Genomic DNA, 21,163 nt, shown 5'->3' with positions numbered 1-21,163 from the left:
GGCTCAGCCGATCGACGCCGATTACCACATTGTCAAGCCCAGCGGCGAACGATCTCTGCCCGTTTCGTCGAAGATCCCAAGTGCATTCGGCCGCCGTCGAACCTTACATTCTCGCTTTTGGCGGGGGAATCATGGTCCATGCGGCGATTGTAATCATCACCGTCATCATCAGGTCGGGTGATCGGTTTCTAATCTGAAGTAACTAATCCTGGTCTAGCTTCCCCATTCCGCGCTGCGCTACGAGGGCATTAGCGGCTCGCGAACGACGGCGGGACGATGCATGCAAGCGCGGGCGACGGCCAAGGCGATGCAACGGAGGCAGAGATCCTAGACCCTTCCGGGCGATTTTTGAGCGGGGGGGAGGTTAGTTTGTTACGTAGTCAGTTAGCCTTGACGGAGAATTTTGATGGTATGCACAGACCAAGACAAGGTCAGAAGAGCTAGAGAATTTCGGTTCGGATGCAATTGATCATGCAGGATTCCTCAAAGGCGCAGAGCAGGTTACAATGCATAATGCAATGCATGTGTGTAGTAAATAGTTTAACTCGTGTCATTGACTCTGTGTAGGATTGTACATGGAGCAATCCTAGTGGGTGTTGACGCAATAGCTATGGGATACTACATAACGACTGTGGGCGCTGCGGGATTTTTTCAGAGCGCCAGAGTAACTATAGACAAGGCTCAATTGATCTCAGTTGATCATGGCTTATTATAGCTGCAATAGTGGATCTATTGAAAGCATCATGCTTCTAACAAGAAAGAAGAAGAACACTTACACGTAAAAGACTCATTGCAAGCTAATTAGAACCCAGATTCACAAACTGCCCTGAAGACCGACCAGTATATCATATGTGCCACTCTGAATATGAAGACCTGCCAAGTGACTGTACTGCCACAGATAATGGGTCCTCCATATGGAGACTCGACAAGGCATAGTGTCAAATCATACCACCACCACCTAAACGGGAGAGCACTGGTGAGCCATCACGGCCACATGAACTAGTTTAATAATCAGCTGCACGTTTTGCATGTAGATGTCTTGTCGGACTCTGATATAAACCGGATTAAATACCATAAAAATGTCGTGATTCGAAAATTGACTAGCCGCGGTGTTGAATATATATACCTTGGCTTTTCTCCTATACTTGACAAAAGACGATGTGATGTACTAAACACCACTACATATGAGTGAATTTAAGAATCACTTGTGGACATTGATAATATTTTATCAAAAGATAATCAAAATGTCCCATCACTTCTCCCAACAAGGCGACGCATCACCATTTGCTTGAACGAACTTGATCAAGACTTAGTCTTAAATCTCTCATAATTGTTCGCTAACCCCTCACCTGTCGAGGTCTCAACCGAAGCGCAATGTCTCTCCGCAGGTCCGGTCTGGTAGCATCTCGTCAATACATGAAAATGCAAATTCCAAAGGTTGTGGGACGGGCTTAGGATTCTTCGTAGACGCATCCTTCTTCTTGCCAAATGCGGACACATGGAAAACATACCCGAGCGCCTGAGTGGGTACACTCTCCTCCCCATCGTCACCAAATTCGATTTCTGGCCCATCGCGAGGCTCGCAGGCATAGTAGCGTAGAAAAAGGTTCCAAGGCGCCTCGGCCTTGCGCACGAAATTGTAGATAGGTGAAGCCCTAACCTTCAAGACACCAGACTTGTTGAATTTAGCCTGAACGAGACGTCCGTGTCGCGGTCCGAATAGCGAGATGATCAATACCTATCGAACCCAATAGCGTGTTAAGGTAGCATACACTCAAAAGTTCAGTAAGACTTGCGTAATACTATAACGTACCGGGAAAAGCGAGGTCTTTTCGAATTCCTTCTGTTCTAAACGATTTCGGATCACCTGTGCGATACAACCCAGCTCGCAAAAAAGTAGTTCGCCTTCGATAGCAACTGCACCAGTATGCATCACGAGCATCATATGCGGGCAAATTGTTTCTGGGTTACGGTAGTCATCTTGCCACTCGAAATCAGCGCTGACTTTCCAAGGCGGAATCTTGTTGGTCAAGGAATGACCCCCGAGTAGTCCCCCTGGGATACCTAAGAATGGGCTGTCATGTCTAATTTGGCCCCACTTCCAGCTCCCAGCAAGAGACTTAGGGTAGCGCTCAGTCTTCTTATACGAGCTTTCGTAGAGTCTCTTCAGGTAAAAGAAGGCGACTTCTGCGTTGAAGCCCGTGATGTCGGAAATAGAACGGCCTAGGAAACCCTCTGGAGATGGGTACATCTCGTCATAACCATCGGACAATTTGCGAAAGCCTTCATTTTGATCGGACGTGAGAGAGTACTCTTTGATCTGCTCAGAAGACATAGGCTTGAAGAGACAAACGTTTGATGCGATGATCTTTGGTCCTCAGGATCGAAGGATCCAAGAGTAACCCGAAGTTTCGTGAGGTCATCGCTTGAGTACATGAGCTTTGGGTCAGACCTGATTGCCTTAAGAAGGTCCGAGACAGCTTTGCCGTACTTGTCTCTCAGGGAAGCACGGAACGCCGGTAAGTCGTCGGGCCAGGCCTCCATCATGTAGGGTATAGAGAATCAGTTGAAGCTGACTGAAGAAAGGAGTTGCAAATGAAGAAGAAAAGGGAAGGCGAGGAAGGGTGAAAGAGTGGGCAGGTCGGATGGGTTGATGTATACATGACAGACAAGGGCAGCGGGAGCTAGTCCATTTCGGGATTAAGCTTGTTTGTATACGCCTTATGGATCTCAACTTTATGAAGTTGGAAATGGATATGGATTACACGCTCCGTTTTGTTATGCATGGCGATGGGGATATATACATTTTTTTTGATACATTGATAAAACTAATACATGATATGGTCGGTTTGAATAACTTTTCATCTTGATGATAGGAGTAGCTCTCTCATCATTTATTTATATCATACAGGCAGCAAGATTGAAACCCAAATCCTCCTACACTGAATGGGAGGTATCGCTATGCTCGGAAAAGACCAAAACCCAAAACACCGATGATGCTTTCAAAGACCCAGAGAAAGAACAACTAACGCCAGGAGGCTCGGAGATTGAAATCTATTCGCGGAACGTGTGCGATTTGCCTTGAATCTCCCGATTCTGCTTCCGCGCGGCCGAAGGAGCATCCATCGCCTTGGCGTATGGGTTGAAATGCTTCTTCTGTCGCCTGCTGGGCGCCTGAGCAGGTGCAGCATTGAAGACGGACTCTGCTGCGCCATAGTCGAAGGGGATGTCGTCGTTCTCGGGCTGTGAGTCCGTCTGTGCGGACTTCTTGGACTTCTTATCCTTGTGCGATTTCTTGCGCCGCTTCTCTGTGGATTCGGGCTCGTTGCCCGTCTCCAACAGTAGCTCGTCTGGTGTTGAGGGAGCTTGCTCGGTCGTTTCAGTGGGTGCAGCTTTTCGCTTGCGTGGCCCGCCGAGTTCCTTCACAGTAAAGATTTTTGGTTCCTCATGGGTTGGAGCAGGTATAGTCGATGGAGGTGGTTTGGTAGTCGTGCCCAGTTTCTCACGTGTTTGCGAGACAGTCGAAGGCATGGGCGGCAGGGGGAGAGAAAGTCGGAGGGCCTCGGCCGCTGCGACGAGCGAGTATGTCGGCGGCGCAGGTGATTCGTATGCCTCGAGAACATTGCCCCAAAACTGGGACGTTTTGTAGCGCTCGGCAGCAGGAAAATCGGTGCTCTCTGGCTGAAGAACTGGTGCTACAGCTTTCGCAAGAGGTTTGGGCGCTGGAGCCACATCGCGCCATTCCGGACCAGTAGCACCTTCGGTTTTCGCTTTCTGGATCACTTCGAGGAGGTCATGAGCGCGCTCCTTCGTGATGGGCGTCACAGGTGACAGAGTCCGGAGTAAGGTGCCCATGTCGAGCGGCATGGTTTGGGCCAGTCTGAAGAGCATATGTTTGGGAAACACGCATTGAAAGCCTTCGTCCTCAGCTCGCGCCACCTCATCACGCCACTGGTGAACAGCTTTGAATACGGCAAACTGTTCCTTGGGCAGGACCCCGGGGTTGCGCGACAATAAATCGTACCAGCCGCCGGGACCCAGTCCATTTGCCGCATCATACACCGGCCGCTCGTATCGTTGCAGCGCCTCAGTTTTGGAGCGCTCCAGCACGTAATCGATGTGGTTCGCTGCCTTGGTTGAGGTTTCGACAAGTTCGTTACGTAGAAGATCGTAGATGTAGAGAAGATAGTGTGTATCCGAGCGGGCATAGTCGAACATGCCATCCGGAAGCGGGCGAACCCGCCAATCGGCCATCTGGTAGCGCTTATCGGCTTCAAAATTGACCAACTTCTGCAAAAGGACCTTCAGACTTCGCTTCGGCCATCCCAGCGCAGATACCGCATGGAAAGTATCGAAGAGTCCGACAAGGTACAGGCCCAGGTCGCGCTGCAGCCAGATGATATCCATGGTTGATCCGTGCAGGACCTTGAGGATGTGCGGGTCCGCAAAGACCTCGTTGAGCATCTGGAGCTCCTCCCGCCACGGCTGCAAGGTATCCACCACCCAGTCCTTGTCGCGAGTGCTGATCTGCATCAGCGAGGTAAGACCATGGTAGGAGTGCACGTCGTGATGTTCCACATCAATCGCGATTTCCTTGGCCTTCTTGAGCTCGCCAAGCATCTCCTTGGCCCCCTCCAACGTATCGACAAACGTAGCCGTTGTACTTTCAAAGGGAAGATAGTCAATCGGAGGAGAGACCTTGTAGACCGATTCCGGGTACTTCGCAGCGCGGATCTCAGCCTCGTACGGGGATGGATACCCCGTCTTGCCATCCACCTCGCGAGTTTGTAGCGATTCCTCCAGCGGGACGATTGCATGCGGCTTTGTTTTGAGCAGGGGCCGGAAGGGCCCGAGATCGGAGTTATCGGGCTTGTGGTCGAACAGCACCTGGGGCTTGGGGATCTTGGACGGGCCGTAGTCGTAGATGGTGGGGAATTTCTGTGGCGGTTTCTTCGCGGGAGCTCGTTCTTCTTGCGAGGGGCTCAATTTCTTGATCACCCCTGTAAATTCATCCAAGCAAGCGTCCGCTTTCTCCAGCAGCGCGTCGATTACGTCCACCACGCCGCGCCAATTGTCCTCGACCGATTCCTCATTGTGGAGGGTCGGAGCGGAAAGGTCGGTTCCGGCGACTGCAGCTTTGAGGACCGCAGAGGTTAAGGAAAGGATGCGTTCGCTTTGTTCGTCGAGCGACTCGGAAAGCTCAGCGCTGGAGGTGCGGTAGAAGTTCAGGTCTTCGGACGAGAGCTGTCCGACGGTGCGGGTTACCTGGACCAGAGACGATGACAGTCTGTCCTGGAAGGGAGTGAACCCTCCAGCTGAATCCATGCTGTAACTTGGGTAGTTTGTAGATTGTAGTTGAAACCAAATGAGATTGAACGGCAAAAAAAGTCACCCGGATAAACCGATCATCCGGGCACCTTGGCTATTCACATGACTCCACTGCGCTCTTCAACTATCTCACGCTCTCTGTCTTTGTCGCGGTTGACATAATGGCTGCCTCCATTGCTCCAGAATGCAACGATATTAAAGAGTGAGTCAGATCAGATTCTCCAACTTCAACTGCACGATGAGGACAAACGAGCAGCACCAAAGACGGCCACCAGCTGAAGGCAAAGGCTAACCATGAAAACCGATACAGGAAATATGACACCTGTTTCCTAAAATGGTACAGCGAGAGTATGTTCATATCTTCAGCAATTCATAGAGCAGTATCACTAACTATATGCTTAGAGTACCTGCGTGGCAACACATCATCCGACGACTGCGAAGCACTCTTCGCCAAGTACAAGTCTTGCCTTAATGTAAGTTCTTTGCCTTGCGCTTTGCAACCCCACCCCCCTAATCCATGGGAATGAATCTGCAACTAACTGAGGAATGATTGCGATGAGAATAGAAATCTCTCAAGGAGAGAGGCATCGACTCGATGGTAGATGACGCCCGGAAGAGCAGTAGCGAGACGGACTCGGAGTTTCTCAAAAAGTCCTAGTCTAGTCTGCTCCTTTTCTCTTCTCCCGCAAGGCATGTACGATGAGCGAGTACATGATCGTGCTTTGAATTCGTCTAGTCGGTTTCAGCGATGACGAGCATTTCCTATGGGTTGACTGACTCCGTGGGTGGGCGTTTGGATTTTGGCTTCATTTACTTGTATATTGTATACTACATCTCATCTCTGTTTGTATAGACCGACCTTTCCTTTCTGCTTGGACATCTTCTACCACTTGAATTGTTATTAAAGAGCAAAGATAGAGAACTAAGCGAACCACCCTCCTCCTTTGTTTCTACATACACATTAGCTGCACAGCACGGCCAGTCTATTGACGAAAAAGAATGGTTGAGATAATAAAGATTAATATTCGTGACTGGGAAATGCTAATGCTCGGTCAACCATCTCGGCTGAGAATTCTGTACGAGCACTATATACCAGGGGATAAAGCAGCATCATCGATGGCCCCGTCTCCTCAGATCGCCCTGAACGGACGCGGGCACTTTGGGCACAGGACTGCCCAACGATCCGATACCTCCTCCCATCGAGCCGGCTGCGCCACCACTGCTGTTGTTTTTCTTGGTCTGGGTCAGAAGCGCCCATACCTCGGCCATACCTGCGCGACGCGCGGGAAGCATGCTGTACTGCATGCTGTACAGATTGCGGCGGTGGATGGGCGGAACGAAACGGCCGGTGACGAGGCAGAAGATGACCTGTGGTGCGAGGTAGTGCTTTCGGAGTCGATGACCTAGCTGGAAGTATTGGTCGAACATGGCTCGTAACGGTAGAGGCACGGACTAGATAGATATTAGTTAGTGGGTGCGGTGGGACATCGGACGATATAGGTGCATACCTCGAGATGGATGTAGGAAGCCCGGACGGATGATTCAGAGCCTGGGGCATGCTTTTCAGGCTCGTCTCGCAGCTCGAATCGGATACCACCTGGCAGGCGCCGTGAATCCTTCACTCGCAGCATCAGCGCGAAGAGCGGGAAATGGTTCAAAAACGCAAGACAAGTGTCAAACGACGCTTTCATAGAGATGATCAACATCCGAGCCGATGCAAAGGTCAGGTAGAAGACGACCACGGTAGGTAGAAGGAAGAAAAGGACGGTGAATAGGATGGTGCCGAGCAGCAGCTGGTCGAGGTCGTAATCGCATGAGTCAATTCGGTTGCGCAAGACATTCCGCTTTTTGCCGCGGAACAGATGGAACAGAGAGATGATGATGGTGAGCTGCCAATTGAAGATGCGGGCGGAGGCAATATAGAAGGAGTAGATGTGGACGGTTAGGATGGAAAGTAAGTCGGAAAATACGGCGATGGGCATGCTGGCTCCGGCGAAGCTGGAGCATCCGACAACGTAGATCAGGTGAGGTAGGTAAGGTTGTAGGTTGGCAATGCAAGCTAGATCGACAAAGAATTAGTACTGAGAGCAATAAGTAGATTAAAAAGTACTCACCCGCCCAGTTCTCGATGACCCACAGAAACAAGTCACCCAAGAAGGCAGCAAGTTCGTTGTTCAACTTCAGACCGGCTGGCCAGTCCATCAACCAGGAGATAGTGCGCTGAAGCCCTTCAACAGTCCAGCCGGTAAGAACGGTATTGATTTGCGAAGCCACCCAGTTCGCGTTGTCAATGATATAAGATCCCAGAGCGATCCCAATAATCACATCGTTGGCAACGAGCCATAAGCTGTTGTAGAATCGAATATAATCCGGGTGGCTGGTAGTGACACTCTCCCAGTTATCCTTTCTCTGGCGAAGCTTGGTATATTGGATCGGCCAGTAACAGAACTGTTGCAGTCGTATATCGACCTGCTGCGCTGTCGCCGAAATGTCCTTCAGAGCCGCAGCATCAGGCCGCGCCCGCCATTCGAGGACCTGCAAGACAATCTCTGCGACAGATCGGTGCGCCACGAGACCAACGACAAAAAATCTTGTGACGACGGGCCAGATCCATTGCCAGCAAATGTGGGCCACGAACAGGACAAAAAAACCCCACAGGGTAGTTGCGGATTCCACCACGCGTTCGCCGACACTCATACTCCTCTTGGCCCGGATACCAATGAGGTGGCTATTCTTGTGCATAAGCTGCCCCATCTCATAGGCACAGTTGGCCTGATTGACAATGAGCGGGAGGGCCTGTTCCTTCTGTGACGGAATGTGCTTGACCACCGTATGGAGTTTCAACTTGTCGACCAGCACCTCGGACCGGCTCTTCTCGGTCTCTTCCTCGGACTCAATCTTGCTGACAACCGGACCCCATCTTTTCGCCGTAGCTGTCTTATCACCCAGAGCAAGCGAAATAGGCTCGAGAGACATGTACTCCATTCGGGTCGGATGTGGTCGATGGAACATGACAACCTGAACAGACAAATTCGCCTCAGGGGGACAGAAGATTCGCGGAGCCTTGGACGGCGAATGAGTGGTCACATAGAGATGGGAGGGGCTAAACGCAGGTGGCGGATCAGGCAAATTTGTCGACCCGAGAACATGCATCTGAGACCGACCACAGAGAGTGAAGATACGCACAATAGGGTGCGGACTATTTCGAAAGAGGATGCCGGCACGAAGCGCATTGTCGACCTTGCGCGGCTCGACATCTTCGAGAACCGTGAGCACAAAAAGATCAAGCTCCGAATTCCGCCATCCGATAATCACCCCCGGCGACGAAGTTCGCGGGAGATCATACGGCCAGAACACCCGCAGCAGTCCATCGCTCATGAGCATGTTGTCATCCTCCCGCGCAGTCTTAGAACGAACCACGTCGGCGCAATTGTTCCCGAGCCGAGACGCCGAAATTCACGTGTCGCGGGTGCTAGCATATCACAGAAATCGTCAGCTAAATCCTGGTTATTCGAAAGATGGTAATGGTGGTGGAGGAAGCTCACCAATTTGCCCTCCTTTGCCGCAAGGTGGTTGATAGGCAGAACGAACAGGAAGAAGAAGACGGAGAGGAAGAGGAATCCCTTCGCGGTGCGTGTCTATCAAAGCACATATCAGTCATGCCAGCACAAAACGAAACAGCAACAACACTTGGTTAGGTGTGGTCAAGCCGGCGGAGGGGGCGGGAGACAAGACAGGCCAGACGCGAAGACCGAAACGGACGAGAAAAACAAGAAACACCTACCACAACGCCGTGATCCCACGCAAATATAGCCAGTTCGTAGAGCCGGGTAACAAGATCCCACCTGGCAGTGGTGTAGCCCGCGACGAAGATCCCAAGGGTGAGGACGGAAAAGGGGTGCATGAATTCAAGGTCGCTCGGCGGTCCACTTTTTAGCTGGCGCGCATAGCTGGGAATTGAGATTGTTTCGAGGTTGGACTGGTGTGAAGAGGGTTGTCAATCCGGTGCGATGAGGTAGGGAGGTACTATGTAAACGAGCGAACAGAATCAGAAGTACTGGAGGGACGATGGGGTCAGCAGGGTCACTGCTGGTGGGCGTATCAGCGGTGATGATTGATGCCTGCTCAGCGATTGGATTCCGCGACTGGACCGAGATGGGCATCCACGTGACTAGTTCAGAGCCCTAAGGATTCAGGACAAGAACCTATAGCAGAGGTATCATCGTAGAGGTATTTTGGATTTAGGAATTAATAAAAACATATCCGAGACACGGTCAGGCCACCGAGAGCCCTCCTCCAGAAACGCCGAGCCCATGAAAGCAGGACACACCTCCCTTCTACAAAGCTGTAATACCCTGGAAGACCTTGTTGGCCTGCAGCTTCGCGTCCCCGTTGACCAGATCCCGCATAGCCTGGCGCTTCTGTTCCGCGGTCAAGTCCTTGCCCTCGATCTCCGTCTTCCATTTCAGCAGCATCTCCTTGAGGAGGGAGCTGCCCTCCTCCACCTCCTCCTGGGAGTACTTGTCGAGCGAGGGAACAGGCTCCTGTGCCGTGTCTCCATTATTCTCGGCGGTCGAAAAGTCTTCCAGCTCCTCCGCTTTCTGGCGCGCCATGTTCACTACCTTATCCGGGAAGCGCACCAGTTCGGCAACGTGAATACCGAATGACTGGTCGCAGATCCCAGGTTCCACCCGGTAGAGAAGAGTCACTTGCCGTTTCTTCTTTGTTTCCGTCTCAGTGGCAGCCTCCGTACCGTCACCGATGAAGGCGACAACGTGCAAGTTCTGCACGGCTTTGGGGTACCGGTCCGCCAGCGCGGTCAGCTCGTGGAAGTGGGTAGCGAAGAGGCCGAAGCAACGGATCTCGGTGACGATGTGCTCAGAGATCGCCCAGGCAAGACCGAATCCGTCGTAGGTGCTGGTGCCACGCCCGAGTTCGTCGATGATGATCAGGGAATCCGAAGTCGCGGACTTGAGGATGTTGGACGTCTCGAGCATTTCCGCCATAAAGGTCGAGACGCCCTTGAGCTGCGAGTCACTGGCGCCCACTCGCGCCAGAATGCAGTCGAAAATGGTGAGTTCGGCCTCGGTGCAGGGCACGAAGCAGCCAGTCTGCGCCATGAGCGCGATCACGCCGATCTGGCGGATATAGGTGGACTTGCCGCCCATGTTGGGGCCGGTGATGATGAGAAACGAGGACTCATCGCGGATCAAGGAGACGTCGTTGGTGATAAAGGAGATGTCGTCCTGCATCTCCATGCACGGGTGGCGGGCTTCCTTGAGCACGGTGTTCCCCGTCCCGCGCGGGTGCATCTTTGGGCGGATATAGCCCGAGGGGGCATGGACCGAGGCATGAGCAAAGCTGACAATAACATCCAAGTGAGCGAGCACGCCGGCGAGCTGCTCCAGAACGGGGCAGTACGATGTCGTGACGCTGACCACCTCGTTGACCAGTCCGGCCTGAGTGCGGTTGTAGTTGGAGGAGAGCTGGTCATGCTCGCGACGGAGGGACTGCATCGTCGATGTGGTGAAGTACACGCCGTTCTTCTGCGTCGAACATTCCTGGTATTCTTTCTTGTTGCGAATGCAGCCGGCCTCGGTGCGGGTGAGACGGAAGCACCAGCCATGCACGCGGTGGTTCTCCAGAAACAGCTTCTTCTCCATGTCCTGGTTGAGGTCTTTGGAAACCCGGCGATGTTCCACATCCATGTCGTACCGCAACTTGTCCAGCTTCTTTCGAATAATGCGAAGGCTTTCATCAAACTCGGGCTTGATGATGAACTCGTGGTTCTCCAGCGCATCGAGGTCGACCGTCGTTTCCACCATCTCCTCCAGCTTGGCCAAGCTATCAGAATGACCCCGAAGCTTGGAGGTGTATTCTTTTTCCAGCGGTGACTGGTACTGCTCATCCATCAGGTCGTCCAGCGCACTGACAAATCCAGGCAGCCGAATGGCGACTTGGTATACGCGGACCACATCTTCCAAGTTGGCCTGTCTTCGTTGGAATCGCTTCGCAAGCCGGTAGAGGTCCGGAATGGCGCGCAGATGCTCTTCCTGCATCGTCTGCCGCAGCTCGGTGTTGACGACAAAGGCCTCGACCAGCTGCTGCCGCTGTTCAATCTCAGCCAGGTCCATCAGCGGCTGCTTCAACCACTGCGCCAGCAGACGACTGCCCACAGGCGTCTTACAGTGATTCAACAAACCAAACAAGCTCATGCTCTTCGACCCGTCCCGCGGCCCGGGCATAAGATTCAGCGCCCTCAGCGCCGAAGCATCCAGTTTCATAAACTGCGACAGATCATGCTGGTAGAGCTGGTACTGCCCGAAATTGGTCGGGTCGGACATGACGCCCAGATACTTGATCAAGGCCGACGCCGAGCCCATCGCCAGCTTCAGCTCTGTTTGCGGCAACGTGCCCGCCGAGAGCTCATCCCGCAGCAACCGCGTCAGGTCCTGCTCGATATCACGGACTCCGAAATCGGCGGCCGGGCGTTCCGAAATGGCAATCCCACAGGTATCCGCAATCGCGCGGATCTTGCCCAGCTCGACATCCTTGCGCGTGGTATCCATCGTGACCAAACACTCCTTCACTCCGAGCTGAATAACCAACGACTCGAAGTTCGAGTAGACATCGTTATCGAGAAACTCGCTGACACCGAGCTCGCGCACGCTCGCGTCCGCAAAGCAAACCCCAACATGTCGAGCCTCTGCGGCGCGCGCCGAGATCTTGACGGACATAATGATCGGCGCAGACTCCATCGACAAGGCACCCACGCTGCCCAGCTCATCCTCCACATCCTGCAAGTTGCCGGGACTGGCTTGCTTGACCAGCTTCCAGTTTCCCTTGCCTGTGCCCGCGGACCCCCAGATCTCAATGCGTTTGTTGAGTCGGAAGAGCGCCTCGCGCAGGAAGTTGCGGAAGACCGTCACGCTCATCGTCACGGACGGCAGGCCGCCTGTCTCGCTGCGGCCGAGGTTGCGCAGCACCGAGGTCGTCTTGTACACCGTGCGAGCAATGAACTCTGCGTCGCCGCCGTGGGACGAGTACCATTCGCCTCGGTCGAATACGCGAATTGTCTCATTGTTGTCGGGTGTGGGGAGGGAGTGGAAGAATCGAATGAATCCGACTTCATCGTCGACCTACAAATACATTAGTGACTGGTGGCAGCAAAGATCAATCCTCCATACCCTTAGGTCAGGCCGAGAAGACATTGTGTCGGTTGAGTGTGCAACACAGGGCAGTTGCAGAACAGGGAGGGTAGCCTGTGCGGAAGACGCGCGTGTGGCAACACCGTCACGTGAAACACGCGTGTTTAAGTGGTTTTCTATTTTTCTTTTTTTACGTGAATGAGGGACTGATTGATCATTGATTAATTGATTTGAGGCTAGAATAACTACTGACATGATGATGTTGGTGGTGGTGTACAGGAGGGTATCACAACAACGCTGATGCAAGACGGACAATGCAAAAAAAGAAGAAACATATCAAACAGGTGCGAGCAGAGCACTCTGCCCACACGGCGCATCCCACTCGGCCTTGAGCTTGGCTACCTTCACCCCGATATCCTTAGCAGAGACATCACTGCACGACTTCAACACCACCGAGCGCATCTCGTTGATGGGCACGATGCTAATCCACTGACCCGCCACACCGGCCTCGGCCAGGATCTCAATACACATCACCACCTCCTCCGAGGCAATCGGGCTGCGGATCGAGTCCCGCACATGCTGCACGATCATCTCAAGCGTGAACGGCTTTCGCTGCGTTGCCAGCATGGCTTTGATCCCCGTGCCCACGTAACCCGCCGGACGCAGCAGGGCCAAGATGCCGGCGACCTCCTCGACGCGGTCGGCTGCGGCGCGGCGGATGACCTCGCGTTTGGTGGGGGGCGGGGGCAGCGTCGACTGGTGTAGCTGTTTGTTCTTGATGCGATCCAGGAGGCCTTGTCGGCGGTTTGTCGTGGCGGCCAGTGTCTTGGATGGGGACTGCTCGGACTCGGCGCGCAGTTTCTCGGTCTTCATGCGAATGATGCCACCCTTCAGGTCCTGCAACCGCTGCTGGCCCTTGTGGAAGGAGGCAAATGGGATGAGCGACTCGTGCACGGGGGACAGAGACAGCGTCTCAATGAATAGCGACGCCCGGTCTTCGTCAGTGGCCCCATCGAATGCCTCCTGTGCCTTCTCCCAGAGTAGATCCAGGGTCTGCTCGAACGACTCCTGCAGCGCGGAGGGCTGTTCCTCCGCCTGCACCTCCCGCTCGAGACAGATCTTGCCCAGGCCGTAGTTTGCCAGGCGGTACGAGACGTGACTTGATTTGGTGCTCTGGTCCCAGATCCAGACCAGCCGCTGCAGATCCTTCTGCTGCACCTTGCGCTTCCTCCAGATGCGAGTGACACTGGGAAGAAACTGTCTGAGATCCGCTGGGTTCTTGGGGCCATTGTGGGCTGCGTGGAGCGACAGAGCCTGGACAAAGCACGAGTGTAGATCCAGAATCTCGGTAAAACACGCCGGTCGCGGGATAATGACGGGCTCCTCCTTGATTTTCTCGAAGTTCAGGGTCCGTTGTTTCGACGGGGTGGTTTCTTGGACATTGGCATTGGATGTGCGAGCGCGTCGACTCGGGGTTCGTTTCGGTGACGCATAATGTCCACTGCGTGGGGAGGAGACGGACAATTGATTAAGCTTGAGGGTTTTGGAGGGCGTCAGATTTTCCTCGGCAATCTGTTGCGGGCTGGCGCTTTCCACGTTCTCCAATTCCTGGAGTTTCCGTTTTTTGGAAGGCGAGACGGACGGGGAGACGAAGGAGGCGGGCTTTTTCGTGGTTGGCAGCTGCGACACGCCGGCTTTGGTGGCTCTGGTGAAGGCCTGGATGGCGGGCTGCTGCTGGGCGAGGCAGCTCTGTCTGGCGGTGCGCGGCATCGCGACTGCACTTTTTTTATTTTAATTGAACAGAAAGGATGAGGAAGGAGGAATGGGAGAAGATAATCACACAGGGTAAGAGATACCGGGAATATGATGTGGGTGAAAAGTAGACGGGGAAAGAAGGATGAGAAGAGTGAGACGCGACCAGGAGAAGAGGCGCGTCCGTCGTGTCGTGTCGCGTGCGCCCGAATGGGTTAAAGCGGTCCAACAATGATTAGTGACTAAGTGGTTTATTTTCAATCATGACAAGAGAACAGAATAAATGGCACACTGAGTCGGAGAGAAATAATTAAAAGATGTTCTCCCCCGTATATACCGAACAATCCTCAGCATTCTGGTCACTATGGTGACCCCCCCGAGCATCGGAATGTCCTACTCGACCTCAAGCACACCAATTAAACACCGCTCACTCCATACCAGACAAATGGATTCGATCGAGTCGAGACCTAACTAAACACACTCAGGACATGATGACAATAATCTATTTATTTCCCGAGCTAAACCATCCGGACACCGTCCCCTTCGTTTCCGCTGCCTTCTGCTCCACCGTGCGATCCATCTTGTCCACGCCATCATGGAACTTCTGGCGCGCATCCCTGCGGAGCTCTTCAGCCTTGTTGATGCCCTCCTGCGTCTTCTCGGGGATGCGTTCGTCCAGCGTGGTGCGAGTTTTGTTGATCTAGGCCGGTCAGTATCTTGCTCTAGTAGTTCCGCTCCCATCTGCTGTCCTATGCCAGGAAGGAGAGAATGGGATGGGGGAACGTACAGCATCATCCACAGCAGCACCGGTCGACTTGCCGATATCCTTGCCTGTTTTCTCGACGCTGTCGCTGCTGGGGACCTTGTCGCGCGCTTTGTTCACGTCGACTGGGTAGCGTTAGTATAGGCATGCTCCAGTCTACACAGTCGTATGTATGTAGCAATCAACTTCCTTGGGAGTAGGGGGGAAAGGGTAAAGAAGACGAAAACTTACTCTTCATTTCCTTCTTCGCACCCTCGACATTTCCTCCGGAGCGGTACAGATAGTACCCGCCTGCGCCCGCCACCGCAAGACCCATGTAGAGACCCGTTCGGTTTTTCGACATGGTGTGTGATTGAGTGAGGAGCGGTCAATCGATTGTGGATTCAAAAGTGTCTGTCTCGCAGAGTCAGAGAAGATCGGTATGGGCGATGTGAGAGGATTGCAGAGCTGAGGCGAGGCAGCAGGTCGGATGGATCCCTGCTTTTATTCCCGCGTGCGGGCGATGACGTCTTCGCTGGGGTTGCATGTGGCTCGGTCGGGCTTTTCTTCTTTCCTGTGGTTTCCTGCTTTCATGTTCGCAACAGTATGAGCTTAGAGAGAACGACAGAGAGCCTGGGTACTAGGCTGTAGCTATGTTCATTTACTCCGCATTCCTTCCATATCATCACACCAACTCTGAGTATAGATGGAGCTATCGAGGGCAACTCGCACTGTTCTCTACCCAAATACTTAAGCCACCCCCCAACCCCCCCAATTCCAAAAGCTAGGCCGAGCAATGAAAGCCTCGCCTAGCTCCTCGACCCGAAAATCGAACCATCCCCCCGCACCTACTATTAAGTTCTAGCAGCTCGCCCCGTCGACGTCACCAGGTGTCATCGCCGACCGAGACGACTCCGCTTAGTAAATTACCATCACTCACGGAGTATTTTCACGCAATTCAAATCATTGATATATCCTGGAGGATCGTAGGACTTTTTTTTTTGATCCTATAGCAAAACATATGGGATCGTACCTATCCTTGTAGCAGAAAATGAAAATGAGCAGAGGAGCATAGGGGATGCGGGGGAAGCGTCATACTATTATGGGTAGCCCTAACTAACCCACCCACTCTATGTATGAACGAGATCTAATCCCTAACATGAAGCTGTATCTGACACGGCTCACGCGAGACAAAGGCAGCGCAACTCACTTGACCGCCGGTGCCAAGGTCATGCTTGCCATCTCACTCGACAATATGTCTTCCTGCCCCAAAGCATGGAGTGCCTTCTCTTTTTCTAGTAGAAGATCCATGAGCAGCGTCTCGATCTTCATAGCGATGTTGAGAAATGCGTCGCCAGCTGTTTCCAAGTCCAGCTTTTTCTCATATCGCCTGCCACTCCCAACCGTTACGCTGTCGCGGAGACAGCTTGCTCCTTGCCGGACGATCTCCGCAAACTGTGTGTCTTTGCCAGGCTTAGATGCTTTGCGCAGATGCTCGATGAACCCAATCGTATCACTTGCAGCTTCCTTTAGGGCGGCGTCATTCTTCCAGGCTACAGATTCGGGCCAGCCTTCGTCCTGGAGACGAAGCATTTGGCGCAAGATGAGGGTCGCATCGTTACACATCTCGCTCAGATCGCTGTTGAGCAGGTCTTCGTAGAGCTCTACGGATGATTTCTTGGCCAGTGCTGGATCCGCAATGAGAGGGTTGATACATTCGCGTAGGTCATCCAGTGTAGCAGAGTAGAGCTCTTGGTAGTCTGGCAAAAACTTAGGATAGTCGCAACTGCTTGAGCTTTGGCCTGGGCTCTGTGATTGAGGAGATTGGGACGGTGACCCTTGTTGAGAATAAAGTTAGTTTGGGAGTTGCGACAAATATAAAGAACTCTTCGGAATACAAGCTTTTCCTTACCAGAGAGTTCTCTGGAGATATCCTGGCAACGGCGCCTCAATTCACCCATCCACTCTTCTTCTTCCCAGTCTTCTCTCAATATCCCACAAGTTTCAGCGCCTATCAAGACCTGAAGCTGCCTCAAAAGACTGACATGCGGGTGGCGATTCATCGTATAGCTCGGGTGGAAGCCATTTACCGTACGGATGCCGACAGATCCCCTCTTCCCACGATAGATCTCCACTTCGAAGGGCAAGCTGGAAGTGTTACCAAACTTTTTTCCAACACCGATGCTTTCAAACAAGAAGGCAGGCCCCTTCCGGCTATCGAATTTCGGCAGCTGCCATGCCCTACCCGCGCAGAGTAAGACATAGGGCTTTTTATCACAAATAATTTGCGTCGACGCACGGAATGACTCCTTCAATGTCGTCTCGTCAATGTTTTCTATGTCTTCAGACACGTAGGGCAACAGGTCGACGACGGCGATGTCGGTCCGAATATCGAGAGACCCACAGGAGACAACATCGAATATGTCTTCAAGAGCCCAAAGAGTTTCGCAATCCTCAATCACGGCATCGAGACCATCCTCGAATGGGTGATTGTCCCGGGGCTGCTGCAGGGCAATAGCTATGCCGCCCTTCAACGCTGGGCCTGCCAGCTGCGCAGTAACTGCAATCTCGCTGGGCGGTCGCTTTAGTGATAACCCTCGTGCCCTGATACAGGAGACATGAGCGGAACGCTCTGTCAGGCCATTAGGAACAGGCTTGAAAAGGCGTATGATCCGGTGGTCGACTGCCACATCCAGACAAACCTTGGGCTGTGTATCTTGGGCCATTTTTTCTGTTATGCACAAAGTGTATGGAGTATAGATGAAATCGCTTGTCGAACGGGTTGTCATAGGAGTCTTGGACTTGGCCACATAGATTTGTACTTGATGGTCTCTTAAGAAAGCCAGGCCACTTGATTCCTCCGCGCTCCTATTCGCCCACGTTTCCATGATTCGTATTCTCTCATCTCAGCCCGAGTGAGGCTCTTTCTCATGCAGGCTCCCACGCTACGCGCCCTGGCGTCCAACCAAAGAGAAAGATTCCCTCCATACCCTGGCGACCCTCCATCACACGAGGCCTGAGGTGGGGCTGTTGGAATAGTGACTGTCGTGTACACTCCCGCGCATTCTCTGCCGTCAAACCAGAAGCCGGCATTCGGAGAACTGCCTAGCGTGGATCATTCATGGAGGAAGTCACCCGTGCACGTCCCCAGCGCGTGTTTTCGAGCGCGTTAACTCTGCCTTGGTCAACACCCAGTTCCTCAAGCAACTACGCGGTGCGGAAAGCCCGTGAGGACTGAAGGAAATAGAAAGCGAGCCATTTGGTTCCGTGACAATGGACATTGTAGTCAAATGCCGTAAGAATAAGATATCGCTGAAAATATAGAGCACATCATACGTGAGTTAAATAGCTATTTAGTGCAGTTCTAGGAATCTACTTAACATGATTTTCTTTCTTTCATCATTAGAATAATTGGTGATGATGCCTTGGATGGCGATGGCTGACATTGCTGATGGCGATGCAGCCCCCTCAGCTTTCGTCCGAATTCGGCCGAATCGCCCGGAACTCCAGCGATTTCGAACAAACCGCTCCTTCCCTTGTCTAAACAAACACTATGACGCCCTCAAAGCGCATGAGGCTCGGCACCAAAAGCTGCGCAGAGTGCCGCCGAAGAAAAGTCCGCTGCATCTTCCGGCCGGACCAAAGCGCCTGCGAGGCATGTCTGGCTCATGAGGCCGACTGCGTCGCTCAGCAGGCTGGAGACCACGAAGCGCTCAGCGACGAGGTTGACACTCTGAAGCGGCGCTTGCGGGACCTCGAGGCCATTTTCCGCAAGCTTCCTCCGAATGCGACGCTGTCGCCCCGCTCCGACTTTGCTGGAGACGATGCGTCTGTCGTGCGTGAACGAGATGCTGGAGGCAACCTGTCTTCCACCACGACACTGGCGCACTCACCGGCGACGACGCCATCTACCGTGGGCGGGTGGCCAGTGCCAGCAACAAAACGTGGCGGAGTCGAGCTGTCGTCAACGGAGCCGGCCGTCGAAGACTCGCCATTGATGCTCCTATTCAAGGGCGCCTCTCTACTGGATACAGAGAGTGCGCCCGTATCTACGGCACCACCGCCGTTGCCCGTCTCAGCTGGATCTGAGGTGCGTCAACACCGAGATCGTCTCGCCTCGCTACTTCCGTCGACGCACGACCTTGACACCATACTAGAAGACACAGAGAAGTACTGGCCCATATGGCCGCCATACTACTATGGAGAGCCCGGTGCAACCGACATCCTGGGGCCCGGAATGAGACAGCTGGCACGACAGCTCATCTTCACAGTGATCGCCGGCTCCGTAGAGCCAGGACTAATAGCAAGATCGGCTCTGTGGATAGCGCTTTGCGTGCAGCAGACGTCTAGAAGCATCTTGTCCATTGTGAGCCTTGCATACCCGCAGTACGACCTGGTCGACGCATACATAAGAATAGCAAAGTCGCTGCTGGAGCTGGACAGGGAGCGCGGCGGGACTATCGATGGCATCGAGAGCATGCTCATGCTGTACAAGCTGTCCATCAATATTGGGCGGTCACAAACCGCGTGGTACTGGTGTCGACAAGCCATCACCACGGCCGTGAGCTTAGGCCTCCCCCGCAAGGTGGACGCGCTGGACATACGCGCGGCGCATGCGTGGTCCACGGCATGGCAGACGGAGCGCTTCATGGCCTTGATGCTTGGGCTGCCGACGTCCGTCTCAGCAAACCACCCGGGAACCTCGTCTAACTCGTCTTCCGCCCCGTTGATGAGCCGCATCATGTGGTCGCTGGCACGTAGCTGCGGGAAGGCCATCGACCGCGACCAGGCGCCCGACGCTGCAGCTAGCTATGCGACGACCGTCGAGATCGACCAGGACATGGAAGAGGCATACCGCCTCTTCCCAGACGAGCACTGGCTGCCTCTAGCGCCGGACATGTCGCTCTCCGACTGCTGGAACCAGCAAGCCAGCAAGCTCATCTTCTTCACGATGCTCAAGCTCGTGCACATCCCGTACATGCTCAAGTCGGCGGGCGAAACCAAGTTCCTGCACAGCTGGGATCGCGCCATGGAGGCCGCCCGCGGCGCGGCGACGGCATACACCGAATTTAGGACGTGGCCCGGCACCGGCGCGGCCCTATGCGAGCTAATGGATTTTCAGGGCTTTAGCGGGGCGATGGTCCTCATCGTAGGGCACTTGATATCCCCTGCGAGGGCTACAACACTCGCCAAAGAGCAGGACTGGACGCTCGTACGAGATGTGTCTCTCTGCCTGCGGCGTACCGTCGCCATCATGGACTGTGCCGTCGCCGCACAGGCCGTCCGAATCCTCGATCTGATCGATGCGGCACGTCACGGCGCGTACGTTGCCGACGAGGACTACGCCGTAGCCATCCCTTACTTTGGGAGGATCCGCATCAACAAGAAGAAAGTCTCGGCAGGCAACAAGAACGGTAGCGACAACAGCCTCACCAGCTCTCGTCTCGGTCTTAGTCCAGTGCTGCCCGTCGACTCGCTATCTACGCTCACAGACACGTACTTCAACACCGTCGAGTTTAGCACCAACTTCTTCACGCACGAGTACCCCTCCAAGCTCGATTCTGAGATGGAGCTCTGCTCCAACTGGGCGGACCCGGCACTGTTTTGCCCGGAAATCGACTGGGCCCAAACGTTTGACTGCGGCCCCTTTTACCCGCTGGACAGCTAGCCTAGGTTCGAGGAAGATGTTGCACGTCGCTAACAGAGCCGGCGGCATTGGCATATTGCGACTGACTGAAGTGGCAAAAAGCAAAACACAACAAAAAGAGAACCCTGGAATGGCCGTCACACAACTGTCCCCTCATAGGGTGAAGATAACACCTACTCACAGGGAGAACCCGAAGTGGCAAATCCAAAGTATGCTTTGGGTGCAAAGAGATATCGAGGCGGAAACAGATACCTAGAGGTGTCGGTGTGCGTGGAAGGGAGGGACGAGGAGGGCTCTGGTCTCGGCAGTGGGAGAAATGCGTAGCTTGCTTCAGCAATTTCGCAACGTAACAAGGGGGCGCACTGATTTGGTGCTAGCAGGGGCAAAGGAGTAGGTCTATGTTAAGAACTTAGAAAAGAAAACGCATGCGCTGTCATTCTTTGGAGCCTCGATCCACCGGCTAAGATCCGGGATAAACCATCCGCAGTCTTGTCAACTCTATGGGAAAAACTCTATGGTCTGTATAGGATAAGTTGAAGATTACCA

The 21,163-nt window shown here is 53.6% G+C and overlaps 8 protein-coding genes across 8 annotated transcripts; 1 reads left to right on the top strand and 7 right to left on the bottom strand.

Annotated features, from left to right (window-relative positions):
• Positions 1-1,360: 1,360 nt before the first annotated feature.
• Positions 1,361-2,335, bottom strand: PFLUO_LOCUS4478 (uncharacterized protein; the record flags this gene model as incomplete). The annotated part of the gene is made up of 2 exons (XM_073781832.1): positions 1,361-1,738; positions 1,814-2,335. The coding sequence occupies 2 exons, from the start codon at positions 2,333-2,335 to the stop codon at positions 1,361-1,363; spliced, it is 900 nt and encodes a 299-aa protein (XP_073638548.1).
• Positions 2,336-3,054: 719 nt separating this feature from the next.
• PFLUO_LOCUS4477 (exosome nuclease subunit) lies at positions 3,055-5,325 on the bottom strand (the record flags this gene model as incomplete). The annotated part of the gene is made up of 1 exon (XM_073781831.1): positions 3,055-5,325. The coding sequence occupies one exon, from the start codon at positions 5,323-5,325 to the stop codon at positions 3,055-3,057; it is 2,271 nt and encodes a 756-aa protein (XP_073638547.1).
• A 1,113-nt stretch (positions 5,326-6,438) lies between these two features.
• Positions 6,439-8,712, bottom strand: PFLUO_LOCUS4476 (pig-Q; the record flags this gene model as incomplete). Its single annotated transcript, XM_073781830.1, has 3 exons — positions 6,439-6,780; positions 6,837-7,387; positions 7,443-8,712. The coding sequence occupies 3 exons, from the start codon at positions 8,710-8,712 to the stop codon at positions 6,439-6,441; spliced, it is 2,163 nt and encodes a 720-aa protein (XP_073638546.1).
• Positions 8,713-9,665: 953 nt separating this feature from the next.
• Positions 9,666-12,539, bottom strand: PFLUO_LOCUS4475 (MSH2 protein; the record flags this gene model as incomplete). Its single annotated transcript, XM_073781829.1, has 2 exons — positions 9,666-12,467; positions 12,516-12,539. 2 exons carry the CDS (start codon positions 12,537-12,539, stop codon positions 9,666-9,668), a joined length of 2,826 nt encoding a protein of 941 aa, XP_073638545.1.
• Positions 12,540-12,812: 273 nt separating this feature from the next.
• PFLUO_LOCUS4474 (uncharacterized protein) lies at positions 12,813-14,246 on the bottom strand (the record flags this gene model as incomplete). Its single annotated transcript, XM_073781828.1, has 1 exon — positions 12,813-14,246. The coding sequence occupies one exon, from the start codon at positions 14,244-14,246 to the stop codon at positions 12,813-12,815; it is 1,434 nt and encodes a 477-aa protein (XP_073638544.1).
• Positions 14,247-14,730: 484 nt separating this feature from the next.
• PFLUO_LOCUS4473 (uncharacterized protein) lies at positions 14,731-15,334 on the bottom strand (the record flags this gene model as incomplete). The annotated part of the gene is made up of 3 exons (XM_073781827.1): positions 14,731-14,928; positions 15,016-15,116; positions 15,223-15,334. The coding sequence occupies 3 exons, from the start codon at positions 15,332-15,334 to the stop codon at positions 14,731-14,733; spliced, it is 411 nt and encodes a 136-aa protein (XP_073638543.1).
• Positions 15,335-16,176: 842 nt separating this feature from the next.
• PFLUO_LOCUS4472 (uncharacterized protein) lies at positions 16,177-17,696 on the bottom strand (the record flags this gene model as incomplete). Its single annotated transcript, XM_073781826.1, has 2 exons — positions 16,177-16,808; positions 16,883-17,696. The coding sequence occupies 2 exons, from the start codon at positions 17,694-17,696 to the stop codon at positions 16,177-16,179; spliced, it is 1,446 nt and encodes a 481-aa protein (XP_073638542.1).
• An 827-nt stretch (positions 17,697-18,523) lies between these two features.
• PFLUO_LOCUS4471 (uncharacterized protein) lies at positions 18,524-20,638 on the top strand (the record flags this gene model as incomplete). The annotated part of the gene is made up of 1 exon (XM_073781825.1): positions 18,524-20,638. One exon carries the CDS (start codon positions 18,524-18,526, stop codon positions 20,636-20,638), a length of 2,115 nt encoding a protein of 704 aa, XP_073638541.1.
• Positions 20,639-21,163: the final 525 nt, after the last annotated feature.

Source organism: Penicillium psychrofluorescens (genome assembly GCF_964197705.1).
Source record: "Penicillium psychrofluorescens genome assembly, chromosome: 3".
Taxonomy (NCBI): Eukaryota; Fungi; Ascomycota; class Eurotiomycetes; order Eurotiales; family Aspergillaceae; genus Penicillium; species Penicillium psychrofluorescens.
The sequence above is the reverse complement of the archived record's forward strand: the minus strand, read 5'-3'. Positions and strand labels throughout refer to the sequence as shown.